At 41.2% G+C, this 12,358-nt stretch overlaps 2 protein-coding genes across 2 annotated transcripts; both read right to left on the bottom strand.

The window, feature by feature from the left end:
- Positions 1-2,681: 2,681 nt before the first annotated feature.
- On the bottom strand, positions 2,682-3,457 carry LOC108120677 (V-type proton ATPase 16 kDa proteolipid subunit c-like). Its single transcript, XM_017234422.3, has one exon. It carries the CDS (start codon positions 3,349-3,351, stop codon positions 2,872-2,874), a length of 480 nt encoding a protein of 159 aa, XP_017089911.2. The 5' UTR covers positions 3,352-3,457; the 3' UTR covers positions 2,682-2,871.
- Positions 3,458-4,320: 863 nt separating this feature from the next.
- On the bottom strand, positions 4,321-5,045 carry LOC108120684 (V-type proton ATPase 16 kDa proteolipid subunit c-like). Its single transcript, XM_070280171.1, has 2 exons — positions 4,894-5,045; positions 4,321-4,842 (listed from the first exon to the last, which is right to left on the bottom strand). Exon 2 carries the CDS (start codon positions 4,830-4,832, stop codon positions 4,359-4,361), a length of 474 nt encoding a protein of 157 aa, XP_070136272.1. The 5' UTR covers positions 4,833-4,842; positions 4,894-5,045; the 3' UTR covers positions 4,321-4,358.
- Positions 5,046-12,358: the final 7,313 nt, after the last annotated feature.

Below are 12,358 nucleotides of genomic sequence, written 5' to 3'. Positions count from 1 at the left end.
GTGGAGATATGCGACCTTTGCCATAAAAGAGTTGAAAGTTTTTGGATTTAACAAAGGATATTGAAATTGTATTGTTGTAATAATAATTTATAGATTTTTAAAGCTTTACCTTCCTGTATCGAACCTTGTCTTGTAGATATTGTCCTTCTTGGAAAAGCAATCTTTAAATCAAAATAATATGTGTCCAGTGTCCAGTCGCCCACCTGCTGTTGCCATCGCGATTTCATTTGGCAGATATTTAACACATCGCCTCAACACGCCCCAAAATCGCGACAGATATGGGGGGAAGATATCGGAGGAAGTCGAAGGTAGGAGGTTGGAGGTCAGTGAAGAGACAGCAGAAAAATAATTCAATGCAAAGGAAACAACATAGCACAAGCACGCGCTGATGAATGGAGGTGGCGGCGGATCTGGCTGGGTGGTATGATGGTGTGATGGTGTGGTGGGCGTGTAAACGGAAACGCAGAGGACAAACATGCCACGGGCAAAGGACGAAAGTCAGCCCTCTGAGGTGTTGCCAACAGGAAAAGCTTCAATCAGCAAAAAAAAAAAAAAGGAAAAGGAAAAAATAAGAAAAGCAAGAAAAAAAGTAAATAGAAATAGAAAGAGGAAAAAGGGAGAAAGTCGAAGGCAACCAACTACACATTTAGTGTTTATTTCGTATTTATTGAGAGCGGTAATGGGGTCGGGGGTTTTGTCGGAATCCGAAAATGAAATCAGCAAGAAATAAATGTCCTTGTCGCACAGCATAATATAACCCCCCTCTCTCCCTCCCCATCCAGAGAACACACACAATATATAAATTGTTTCCAAATCATTGGATACTCAGCCACAGAAATAAGAAAATGAAATTAAGTCCCGGGATGGACAAAAGCCGAAATATGGTTACCCTTGGCTTCACGAAAATCTACAAAAGATTAAACTTCAAGATGTGCTTCAGTCGCCGGCTTACAATGGATTCAATAACATCCAGCTAATCATAGGGAATCTCGACAATGGATATTACTGGACATAAAAAAAGGAGAATTATTCAATATTCTTTGGCAAAATTAGATAAACTAAATTAAGGTCGAATATCATATGAAGCTGATCATAATGGTGATGGCTGACTGAATGAATAAAGATTCGGAAACTGAAGGAGCAAATGGGAGAATCTGTCAGGGGCATTAAAATTAAACTCCAATGGCCTGTGGCTCGTGGCCCGTCGCCCACAATTGATGTGTGCGGTTTTAATGTTGGCCGCATTTTCGGCAATAACAAATCGGCCAAATGGCCAACGTCCCTCGAGCATAACCAGCCAGCAGTCCAGAAAGCCAGCTTACAAATGGCTCCCCCGACTATCGATGGGATGGATGGCTTGAAAAACCCAAAAGTCTCTCTCTCTATGTATATTTATTGATGTACTTTTGATGTATGACAGGACAAGTTCGTTTGGCAAGTTTGCGGAACTGACAAACCACTTCTTGATTTATATTTGATTTGGATGGGAGGTCGGAGGTCACACGACATTTGTATCGGAATGATACAGTTTCCTACACCATTATTTTTGATCATCAAATTGAGTTTTATTTCTTTCTATTCGATTATATTAAGGATAATTAATGAATCTTAATATGGCTATATGATAGGCGATACTTGTACCTACCGAAAGAGCTTCCCTTAAAACTATTAAAAATAATTGAGTTTTATTCCTGAAAAGTCCTTTCCCATTTTGTTGATAAGAAACTATCATTTATGCAAATTGACAAGAAAAAGAAGCTGGTGTGAGGAGGCCTGGGATTTCATTCCGGGTAGAGACTCCTCCACCTCATTTCCATTCCGCCCACACATTAAATACATATTTATTTATGTTTGCCTGCCATTTGTACAAAGTGTTTGCACTTAATAAACCCATTTCGCTAAGCACTTTGTCAGTCTGGCTGGGAGGAGGAGGAGGCCTATAGCCACCCTATATAGGGTGGGGCAGGCTTAGTCCCACCCACCTCTTACAAAAACCACCAGAGACCGCCCTCTTTTCGCATTTTACTGTTATTTCAGCATTAAAAGTTCATCGAATGGCTGCGGAAGTGAAAACAATTATCTTCAGGAAGGTGAACCATAAATCCTCGAATCCGAATCCGTAAGTAAATTGCAAATTTTCGTTTATTACTTTCGATGTGGAAGTCCCGGGCTCAAGGGATTTGCGGTTAAATCGAATCGATATTTCTGTGTTATCATATTTATTATGCAAACACACTCCGGAGCTGCCAAAAATGACACACGTGCCAAATACAATAAGTAGGCACACAATTTTATTTCGCAAAAATGTAAATATGTAAAAATAACACACCCGTTCACGACCTGGCGTCGTTCAGAAATTTCGACACCTTTTCGATTGAAATGTGGTGGTTTTTATTTCGTCTTCTTATTTATTTGATTGCTGACTGGAGAATATACATATATGTTTATTTTGCTTGCTTCAATTATCAGGAAATTGAGAAACAGAATGCGAATCCATTATCTGGGAAATCGTGGACTTGAAATAAAGCTTGCTTTTTGCGGGGATTTTGGCAGAAAAGTGTTTTTGGGGCAAGGTGACATTGGAGGGAGTGTGGAGTATTAAATGGAATGAATCATAGGTCATTAATTCGATAGTTAAAAAAAAATAAATAAATACATTAAATACAGATATATTTATAAATTTTATATTTAATTCATATTATTATTAATCCTTGCATTAATTTCTTCTTAACAAGCTTATAAGATTATGTTTCACTTCCAACATTTCAGGATTTCGATAAGAAATACTCCCGCTTCCTATAGATATTTTCTTTTACGAAGAAACTCTCATACCATTTTTAAGCTTTTTTGTTGACCTTTGTAACAGTTTCTTTATGGATTTTTGGTATACAAGTAAATGGCTACAATAAGTCCGTATAGCGCCAGGACCTCGGCAAAGATCAAGATTAAAATCATTCCAATAAACAGCTTCGGCTGCTGAGCATTTCCACGGACCCCAGCATCGCCGGCAATTCCAATGGCTATTCCGGCCGCCAGACCGGGAAAACCCACTGACAGACCGGCTCCAATATGAACATGACTCATCTGCAGAGTATATTCGTCTGTAATGGCACCGGCAATCAGTACGGCAACCACTAGGCCGTAAATGGCAATAATTCCCGCCATTACCACTGGGATGATGGACTTCATGATCAGATCCGGTCTGCTGATCGCCATAACGGAAATGCCAACGCCGGATGCAGCAGTTCCATAGGCAGCACCCAGTGTTGGGAAAATAATGGCGCAGGCGGCGCCCATGGCTCCTAAGAAGATGGCATAGGATGGGGTACTGTGTTCCGCTTCAGCGTCCATTTTTGAGGATCAGGAAGTCAGCTCAGAGAATCGAAGGTAATAGATCTGACAAGTTTTGTTCTTTACTAATAATTATGTGTTTTTCTTTTGACATACAAAAATGACATATATTTCCTCGGTAGACTAAGATAGTACTTGAGACTAAGAAATGCCCCTGCATCTATGTAAGACCCATTTAAAAGGTTACCCTTATAAAAATATATTACCAAATTTTATAAAAGTGTTAGGCTGCGGTTTCCGGTTCTCTTCTCAAATTTATAACCCCAACAATGACCTAGGACCCGGACCTGAATCCCTCCCTAATCATCAGAGGGCCATTTTCGGTATTGAAAATCGAAGCTGCGGTTGCTTATACACTTTGAGTGGTTTTCCCCATTGCTTTCGACGCTCTTTTCGTTACCCTCCACTTGTTTCAATTAAACAAATTGGAAAATATGAGCCCGAATCGAATGCCGAGCTTAAAAAGGAGCGGCGACACTTTTAAAAAGCAACCACCCAAGCCACCACACCACACCACAGCATACCACCCAACCCCACTCCACCTTGGAGCTATGTTATTTTCGCAGCCCCTTGCGCAGATTTCCTTCAAAATGGAAATTTGTTGCCACCGTTGAAGTATCTGGGGGAGCAGTCGGAATTGTTTGTGGGGCTTCAATTGCTCCCTTCGCCTCCTCCCCAACCGCACTCTCGTTTTTATTTGTGGCCCAGGACTTGGGTACTTTGCATTTTGAATATATATATGTATATGTATGTATATCCAGCATACTCCTCCGACTCCTCCTGGGAGCTTGTAACTTGTAACTTTGTCGCTGGCTTTGCGTTCGTGTGATGTGATTGTTAAGTTGGCAAAGATTTGTCACAGGCGTCTGTTTTATAATCGTGGGACTCCTGATGGCTTCAGAAATGCGGAGCAGGTGAGTTCCCGGCTAAGCTCCCTCCCTTTTGATTAAAAATGAAAACTTCCTCCTCTCCACCGTTAAAATGTTATATTTTAAAAGTAAAAGTCTTTACTTGGTGTACAAGTAAATGGCCACAATCAGGCCGTACAGACCCAGTACCTCGGCGAAAATCAGGATCAGGATCATGCCGACGAAGAGGCGGGGCTGCTGGGCAGTTCCTCGCACTCCGGCATCTCCAACAATGCCAATGGCAAAGCCCGCCGCCAGTCCGGCAAATCCCACAGACAGTCCGGCAGCCAAATGGATATAGCCCTTGCGAGTGGTGTAATTATCCGAAAGCGATCCGGCAATCAGGACGGATACCACCAGTCCGTAGATGGCTATAATGCCGGCCATTACCACCGGAATGATGGACTTCATGATCAGCTCCGGTCGCATTACGGCCATGGCCGCTATTCCCGTGCCGGACTTGGCCGTTCCATAGGCAGCTCCCAGGGCGGAGAATATGATCGCAGAGGCCGCTCCCATAGCTCCAAAGAAGTACGAATACTCGGGCGAATCCTTCTTCACAGGTTCTGACATTTCGGTGCTTCTGTGAAATGGTTAGAGGTAAGTTCTTAGGGAAATAAAGGGATCACCTTACGGAATTCAATTCTCTGAGTAGAAGAAATACTAGTCAAAGGTTTCCTTTAATCTTGACAGCATTCAGGCAATTGTGACTAACAGGGGATACTTTTGACTCATCGCCGTCTTTATTTAAAATATTTTGGTATTAGGTGTTCAACCATCTGAGGGCCTCTATGCCTTTTTTTTGGAAGAAAACTTTCTAGTCAAAAAATTATGATATGATATATATTCAACCTATCATCTTAATCATAATTGGAGGCTTAGAAGTCTTTAAAAGAGGGTATACACCTTCAATAAATACAAAAACCTCACACAAGTAGGCCCTTGGTTTTTGGTTACAAAATCTTGGAGAAAAAATCTTTAACAAAGCAACCCGTATACTTTTCCTAAAGAATAAAGCCCCATGATTATTCAATCAACTTGTATCGTTCAGAGTAAAATGAGGTTTTAAGCTTCAATAACACCATCTACTATTTTCTCATTTCGAAAACTCCGTATCAAAAATGCCTTTCGCAAATTTTTATAATTTTGGACTGGCTGCAGTCACCATTGTAATCATGATGTTACCTGGATCATTGCGAGCTGACGACATTGTATGTGAGAAGGGCACAGTGTTCGAGATAAAAACAAAGACCTATCTCCACGAAAGACGTCCCGAGTATATGCTTGTCATGTATTATAAAGAACCAGACGATGCGTTGCACAAAATCTTGACGGATGTGTCGAATAACCACGGAGATCTATACGCCAAAAAAAATTATTTCTGCGTGGCGCAATATGATTGCAAGGCGAATCCAGTTAAATATGATTTTTGCGATAAAATAAAAAGATCGGAGGTGTTTATGTTCAAGTCGTATGAGGAGAACGGGCTACATCATGTCGGCGAATACACCGTGGATGGCATTACGGAGTTCATTAAGGATTGCCAAAGCCCAGAGGCCTGGCGTATTACTGGTGAACCGGACGCGGGCCGCGGTCTCAATGGACCAGCCAAAGGACTTGGTATTTTAGTACTCGTATTTTACATATCAATTTGGTTTCCCCTCTTATAAATTATGTACGCAATGGAAAATTTTATCAGATGGTGTTTAATAAACTAATATGATATATTTTATAAATTCGAAATCTTTCTATAATTTTTAATGATTCGACATGCTACTCTTGGTGTACAAAGTTTATATTGTACTATATATTTATTTTAATATTTTGTGCCGACTGCCGGCTTAATAAACATCAAGTCGCCATGGTGCAAAAGGTTTTCCATTAAAGATTTATGCTTCCTAGAGGGATTAGCATCGATATCCTTTCTTTTCGTTTTTTTTTTTAGGGTCGTCGCTTTCAATGCCGCCGGTGTGCCTCTACTACTGCTACCAACTTTTCTTGCTGCGTTTTGCTAGTTATTGTTTGGACCGCTTTGTGCCACTATAAATCGTTTATGTATTTTGTTGAGTGCGAGAATTTATCGCTGGAGCTGAATATGGGAAAGGAATCACATAAATACAAATAAATCAAAAGTATTTCGAATGCCAATGCCGAACGGCAATGGCAATACAAACAGTCTTTTTCCTTACGGCTTCTGCTTTTGAGGAATCGAAAAATTGAGAAATACAAATGGTTGAGAGAGTGTCCCCCCATATAGTAGTGTTTGTTTAGTATAGTATTGTACCCCTATAGTAGTGGCTATAGGCAGGCTAGACTGTGTTGTGTGCGAAAAATTGATGTCTTGCCTCATAAAAATAAGGCATCAGAAGAAGAATCGCCCGAATGTGTTTTTGTTGAAAGCAACATTGTAAATTTTATGACTTTTTTATGCGCTGAAATCTATAAATTATGTAAACTGACACTGACAGCTGTCAACCGAAGGCTCAGCGACACTCCACTGTGGCACTCACAGGCCCATACCCGGACGACTCCCATTCGCCACTCTGCCACTGCCACAGCTAGTGTTGTTAATATTTTGGTGCTGTTGAAAAAAAATATGCAAGTATTATGCTAAAATTTTGACAGCAAAAAAACATATTTGATTTTGACATTTTTTAATTAAATTTTGGATTTATTTAGTTGTTGCTGAATGGCAAAAAAAAACAGGAGAATTGTTTATGTTTTAACCTCCCAAAGATATAGCTTTTAAGTGGATTATAATTTTAAAATATCATATTAAAGCCTATGTATTAAAAACCTTTTTTTTAAGCTTTTTATTTTGCTTTTCTTTCCATTTTCCCTCTAGAATTTTCCGCAGGAAGCTAGATTTTTTTTTGCGGAAAAGCTGACTTGCCATTACTGCCACTGTGCCACTCAGCTAGCAAGCGGAACGGTTGCAAGTGACACATGTGTCAAATGGTCGATGGGGAAGCGCAACAAAATTCGCTCTGCCAGTGCCACTGCCACTGCCTGGGGTCTTCTGGTCTTCTCCTTCAGCGGGCGAACTTCACGTCATCCTGCCACCATCCATGCCACAGTGCCACACACTACAACACCCCATCTCCAGCCCCCTGCCACACATTTTCAAGCCGGAGAAAACTGATGACTCGAGATGATTAAATGATTGCGAGAGGCAATAAAAAAATTTATGTTTCGAATTATTGCTAATATATATTTTCTGTTATTTTTTCGCCTCCTCCTTTTTCTGGGGACTCTAAAGCGTTTTTTTATATTGTTTGTTCTATATTTTATGGGTTGACTTTTAAGATTTCGCTCCCCAGCTGGGAGTTGGTACTTTATTTTAGAAGGAAAGGGGCGAATTCCTGACAATTATAGATTTTTCATTAAGATGAGGTATGTAGGCTAAGCTCACCTGACTAATATCCCTAAAAAAAACCCAACAGCAATTAGGGCCTCAGAAAATCCTTGTCCCGATTTTTCGCTCACTGTAGTTAAGTAAATCACAACGTTCCTGCCAATGTGCAATAAATGCGAGAGCCATGGCTATTACCGGGGAAAGCAGGCGGCACTAACATAACTAACGAAAGAAATTAACCAAAAATAAATTAACTGGAAACCCCCAAAGCCCCAGGCCAGCTACAGCTCCACCCAGCCCACCTGGCCTGTGAAAAAGGGTTCCTCAATTCCATTGGGCTGGGAATCGGGGTGTCAACCGACCAGGAGCTCGGAGGACCACCTTCATGTTGCTTCCGCTGCGATGGAGACAACGCCGAGCAACAGAATGAATGTGTGTGACTTTTGGGATCCCAAATGTGTTTTCAACATGCAATTTTTATTATTGACTGCCACGTCTGTCGCACTGACGGTTCTCGGTTGTCGGTTGACGGTTGACGGTCGATGGACTGTCGGGTTGTTGGGTGGCTGTTGTTGGTGGTGTTGCTGGTGTCGTGCCATCTAGCAGCTTTACAGTGTTTTCCGCCTGGCGAATCGTGAAAATGTCATTACTGTCAATCAAGTCGGGCAAAGGTTTTTCCCCGAAAACCGAACGAACATTAAAGCCAGAGTCCTTCCTGCCCAGCCAAGTGACAAATTGAAAAGTTCATTCAAAATTGAAGCGATTCCCCGAAAGTAGATTAAGTATTGTTTTGTTTTTCTTCTTGGGTGTTTCAACTCTTTCAGGATTCTACTTGAGTATTCTAAGCTCATTAAGGTAATTAGCAGAAATAATCAATATTAATTAGAGAAACAAAGTCAGGGGGTGATGGCTTTTTTTTTTGGGCAATTCAAAGGAAGTTTAAAATGCCTACGGAAATAAATGTCCTTAAATTAATCAGATCTACTAAAACTTAAATACATCCTCTATATAATACTTTCCAAAGTAATTTTAATGGGCGTGTGATTTTGAAGACTTATTCTATGCATAATGCCAGAGGACTGAGACCGAGACAATAGGGTTATTCGCCTCGCGTGTTGTGCGTCAATTTTGATATGCTGACAGGAAAAATATATATAAAAAAAATTGGAAAAACAAAATATATATGAAGTTAAGCCGGAGAAAGGAGACGGAAAATTGAAATTGTCAGAGGACGAACAGGACCAACAGGCGGAAGAGTGATTGCCGACATGCATCGCCGGCATTGGCGTGCCAAATGTAACGATTTAGGCATTAGTCCGGCCAAGCTTGTTGAATTCCGGAGCTGACGGATATATGTATATGTATGTGGATGGTAGCGGACATTGGCTGATATATCTTTTATTATGTAGTTCTGTGTCATCGTAAAAATCGCCGGCTATTACTTGATTGTCCTTCATGAGAGCCATAAAGCCGTTGGCGGCCTACGGCTTCTGCCCTCTGGCCTATGTCCTATGGCCCGGGGGGCCATTGTAAAATGATTTACTCGCCGGCTCCCCTAGCTTCTTCCCCCTAGCTCTTTCATTTGTGGCGGGAAATCGGTGGCGGTTTTGGTAACAGGGCAGTATGTTTGCCTTGGCGACTGACTCTACTACTCACTCACTCATTTTTTTATTATACGCTTTTTTACGGTCTTTTACAGTTTAACGACGCATCACTGACACACAAACTGGAATTTGGAGTTTTGGAATTAGAGGAACGGAACTGACTTTATCGCCCGGGGAGAAGTTCTCCCGAGTCCTTACGAAATCTATTCACGATTTTTTCTATGGCAAAATAATGTTACCATTTTATTGTATTTATTCTTCTTGTCTTTTGGGCAGGTCCTAGTTAGTTTGCTAGTCCTTTATTTTTTATATTTCTTGGCTTTTTTTTACGCCTTTGTAGCCTTCTTGTTTTTGCCATCCAATTTTTTTTCGGGGAGAGTCTGGCCATTTTTGGGATGGCCATTTTTATGTTATGACGAGTCCTTTGTTATTCTTGGGTTTTACTTTTAAAAATAAACCAATTTATAGAACAGTTCTCCCGATTATTGGAGTTCTTAAAAAGGCATTAACCTAATGAGTTTTTTAAACAAGTTCAGGATTCAGTGTAAGGTAGTCTAGTTTAAATGAATTTATTATTAGTTTATGTTAAATAACGCCACCTTTTTGATCAGAACCCTAATTATGAACGACCCTTGACATCTGGTGAGAGTGGCGGGGTGTGTGGACATAGTTTTCCTTTTCATTTCAGGACATTTCCATGATGGTCAAGTGATAAGAGCGACAGCGATGAGGATCGAAATGAGCTAATAATTTAGACACTTTATGGCCGGAGTTGGACTCGGACTGGGATTATGGCCAACACAGGTGGCCGAAACTGGATGGCTACCGGCATGAGGTTACCGGCTTATCTCCACCGACCGCTGTCGACAAGCCTGAAATATGGAAGCGTGAAGCTGATGACATTGATTAGGGTAAGCCCGGGGGGTGGGGCAGCGGTGAAAGTGACTGAACTGCACTCTTTCCTTGTCCCTATAGCCCTGTCTCTTTCTTTATATCTATGCAGGTGAAACTGATCGACCATTACTCTACCTCTCTTTCACTTGGCCAGGCCCGGGTTTTTTTGGCTCGTCACCCGCATGGTTCACTGGCGACAGGTGCACATGAAAAAATGTTGTATTTAATTAATAAAAATATTTATAAAGTATATTACTTAAATATAAAGTATCTTAAGTCTAGGAAAATCGGAAATATAAAAGTTTCTCTCCCTTATATAATGGTATACCCCTTATCTTTACCTTTTCCCTTCTCTCAGTGTATGCATTAGATAAATTAGCTCTAGTTTTCTTTTATATTCATGAGCTGGTGTGTGTGTGTGAGTTTTCTTTTGTCCGATTCTGCTGACCGGCATTTGAGAGAAAAACCGCCGGATTCTCCTTGAACGTGCGTCTCATGCGGTTTGGCAATGTCTTTGGAACCCTCTTCGGGCCCTGGTCTCTGCCTCTGTCGGTATTCTTGGGCCACGTCTTCGAATGTGCGTGTGTGCGTGTTAGGGTTTGGGCCACGGATCAGACAATCTGGCCATTGGGCAAAAAAAAAAAGGCAACACAAAAAAAAACTGTCTTATCATTGTTAGGCGGGGGCTGAAGTGGAACAAATTAATTTCTTTCATTTTAATTATTCCTCTTTTTCGTTATTCCGTTCTTATTTATTTTTTTTTTCCTGCCCGTCATACAAGTTGCTATAATTTGAGAGCTATTAACTCGCCGGCTGTTAAGGTCAGAACCTAGCTGGATATACGCTGGAATCATGCTTTAATTATTTAAATGAATTCACGTTCGTATCTTGGTTTTCTTTTCTCACATTGTCTTCCAAAAAAAAACCCCGTAAATCATGCACATCATCGTGATTTGAACTGTTTTGTCATGGGTATCCAAGAAGTAGTTTAAGATCTTCTTGTCATTAAATGTTGCGACTTGATGAGAGCTCTTTCTAGTTGAGAGGTCTTAAGTAGTCAGAAAGTCTCTAAAACATAAACTTACTTTAATAGAAAACCACTTTAATAACTATCCCCCAATATTATATCCTATAAACTTCCTCGGACTAATCTTGAGAAAACAGTATGACTTTTAAGAATCCTTCCCCATCATTTTATACGAAATCAATAGCGCGGGTGACAATAGCCCAGACCAGGACTTTGGGGAGGAAGACCAAGGGCAGAGCAAGGAAACTCATATAAAAAATATATATATTTTTTCCAGCTTTTGGCTATCTAGATCATCGAGTCACAATGCAGATGCAACCAAGTGAAAGACATTAGCAAAATGTGTAATAAGAATGGTACGAGCGATAAAATTGGATTACACAATATTTTTACGCAGCCCATCCGGACTCCGGACTTGGGTGGTGGTGGGGGGTCTGGGCTCCTTGGGTCGGGAGTCTTGGGTTCGGGGGCTTAACCGTTGACCCCGCGGTGAATCGCGTGTGCAATGGCCGCTTGAAACTTCACACCCAGCGCACACGATAGCCGGAGACGAAGCCTTTACCAAACCCACAACCCAAACCCAAACCCAAACCCAAGCCCAGAACAAAAAACACAAAAAACCATACCCTGGCCAATCTTCCATCGGTTTTATTCCTGCGGTTATTTTCTTGGGTTCAGGTTCTTTTGGGTACGTTGCCGTGCTTTTCATTCTTTTCATTTTTTTCCTACTTTTGGGGGAACAACACATGGGCACGCAATGTTTCCGCTGCAACAGCAACAGCAACGGCAGTCTAAAGTGTCCAATCAAGTTTTTGAAATGAAACCTAAATAACATGTCATAATAAATAACCTTCAAGCGACCCGGGGGCCTGCCAGTTGACTCTCTGGGCCCTGTGGGCAGTGGGCTATGGCTCTGGTTCTGGTTCTGACTTTGACTCACTCTCTTTGGCCAAAAGAAGAAATCCAAAATCCTGTAATTACAACGTAAATCCAAAATGTCTCAACGCCGCACAGCCGTTGCACACTCACTCGAACACACATCCCAGGATTCGAAGGAAACTTAATTCATATATCAAAAAGTTTGTCGGACGGAGAAGTGGACGAGAGTAGCAATTTGCGCGCAAGTAGCCAGGTCCGCTTCAAAGACCAAGAACAAGTCCAAGACGGAGTCAGGCACTGAGAAAAATAAGTTCGAATAAAAGAAAATATTAATAGATTC

This window comes from Drosophila bipectinata, chromosome 3L (genome assembly GCF_030179905.1).
Source record: "Drosophila bipectinata strain 14024-0381.07 chromosome 3L, DbipHiC1v2, whole genome shotgun sequence".
Taxonomy (NCBI): Eukaryota; Metazoa; Arthropoda; class Insecta; order Diptera; family Drosophilidae; genus Drosophila; species Drosophila bipectinata.
Note: the sequence above shows the minus strand (reverse complement) of the source record. Positions and strands in the feature narration are given on the sequence as shown.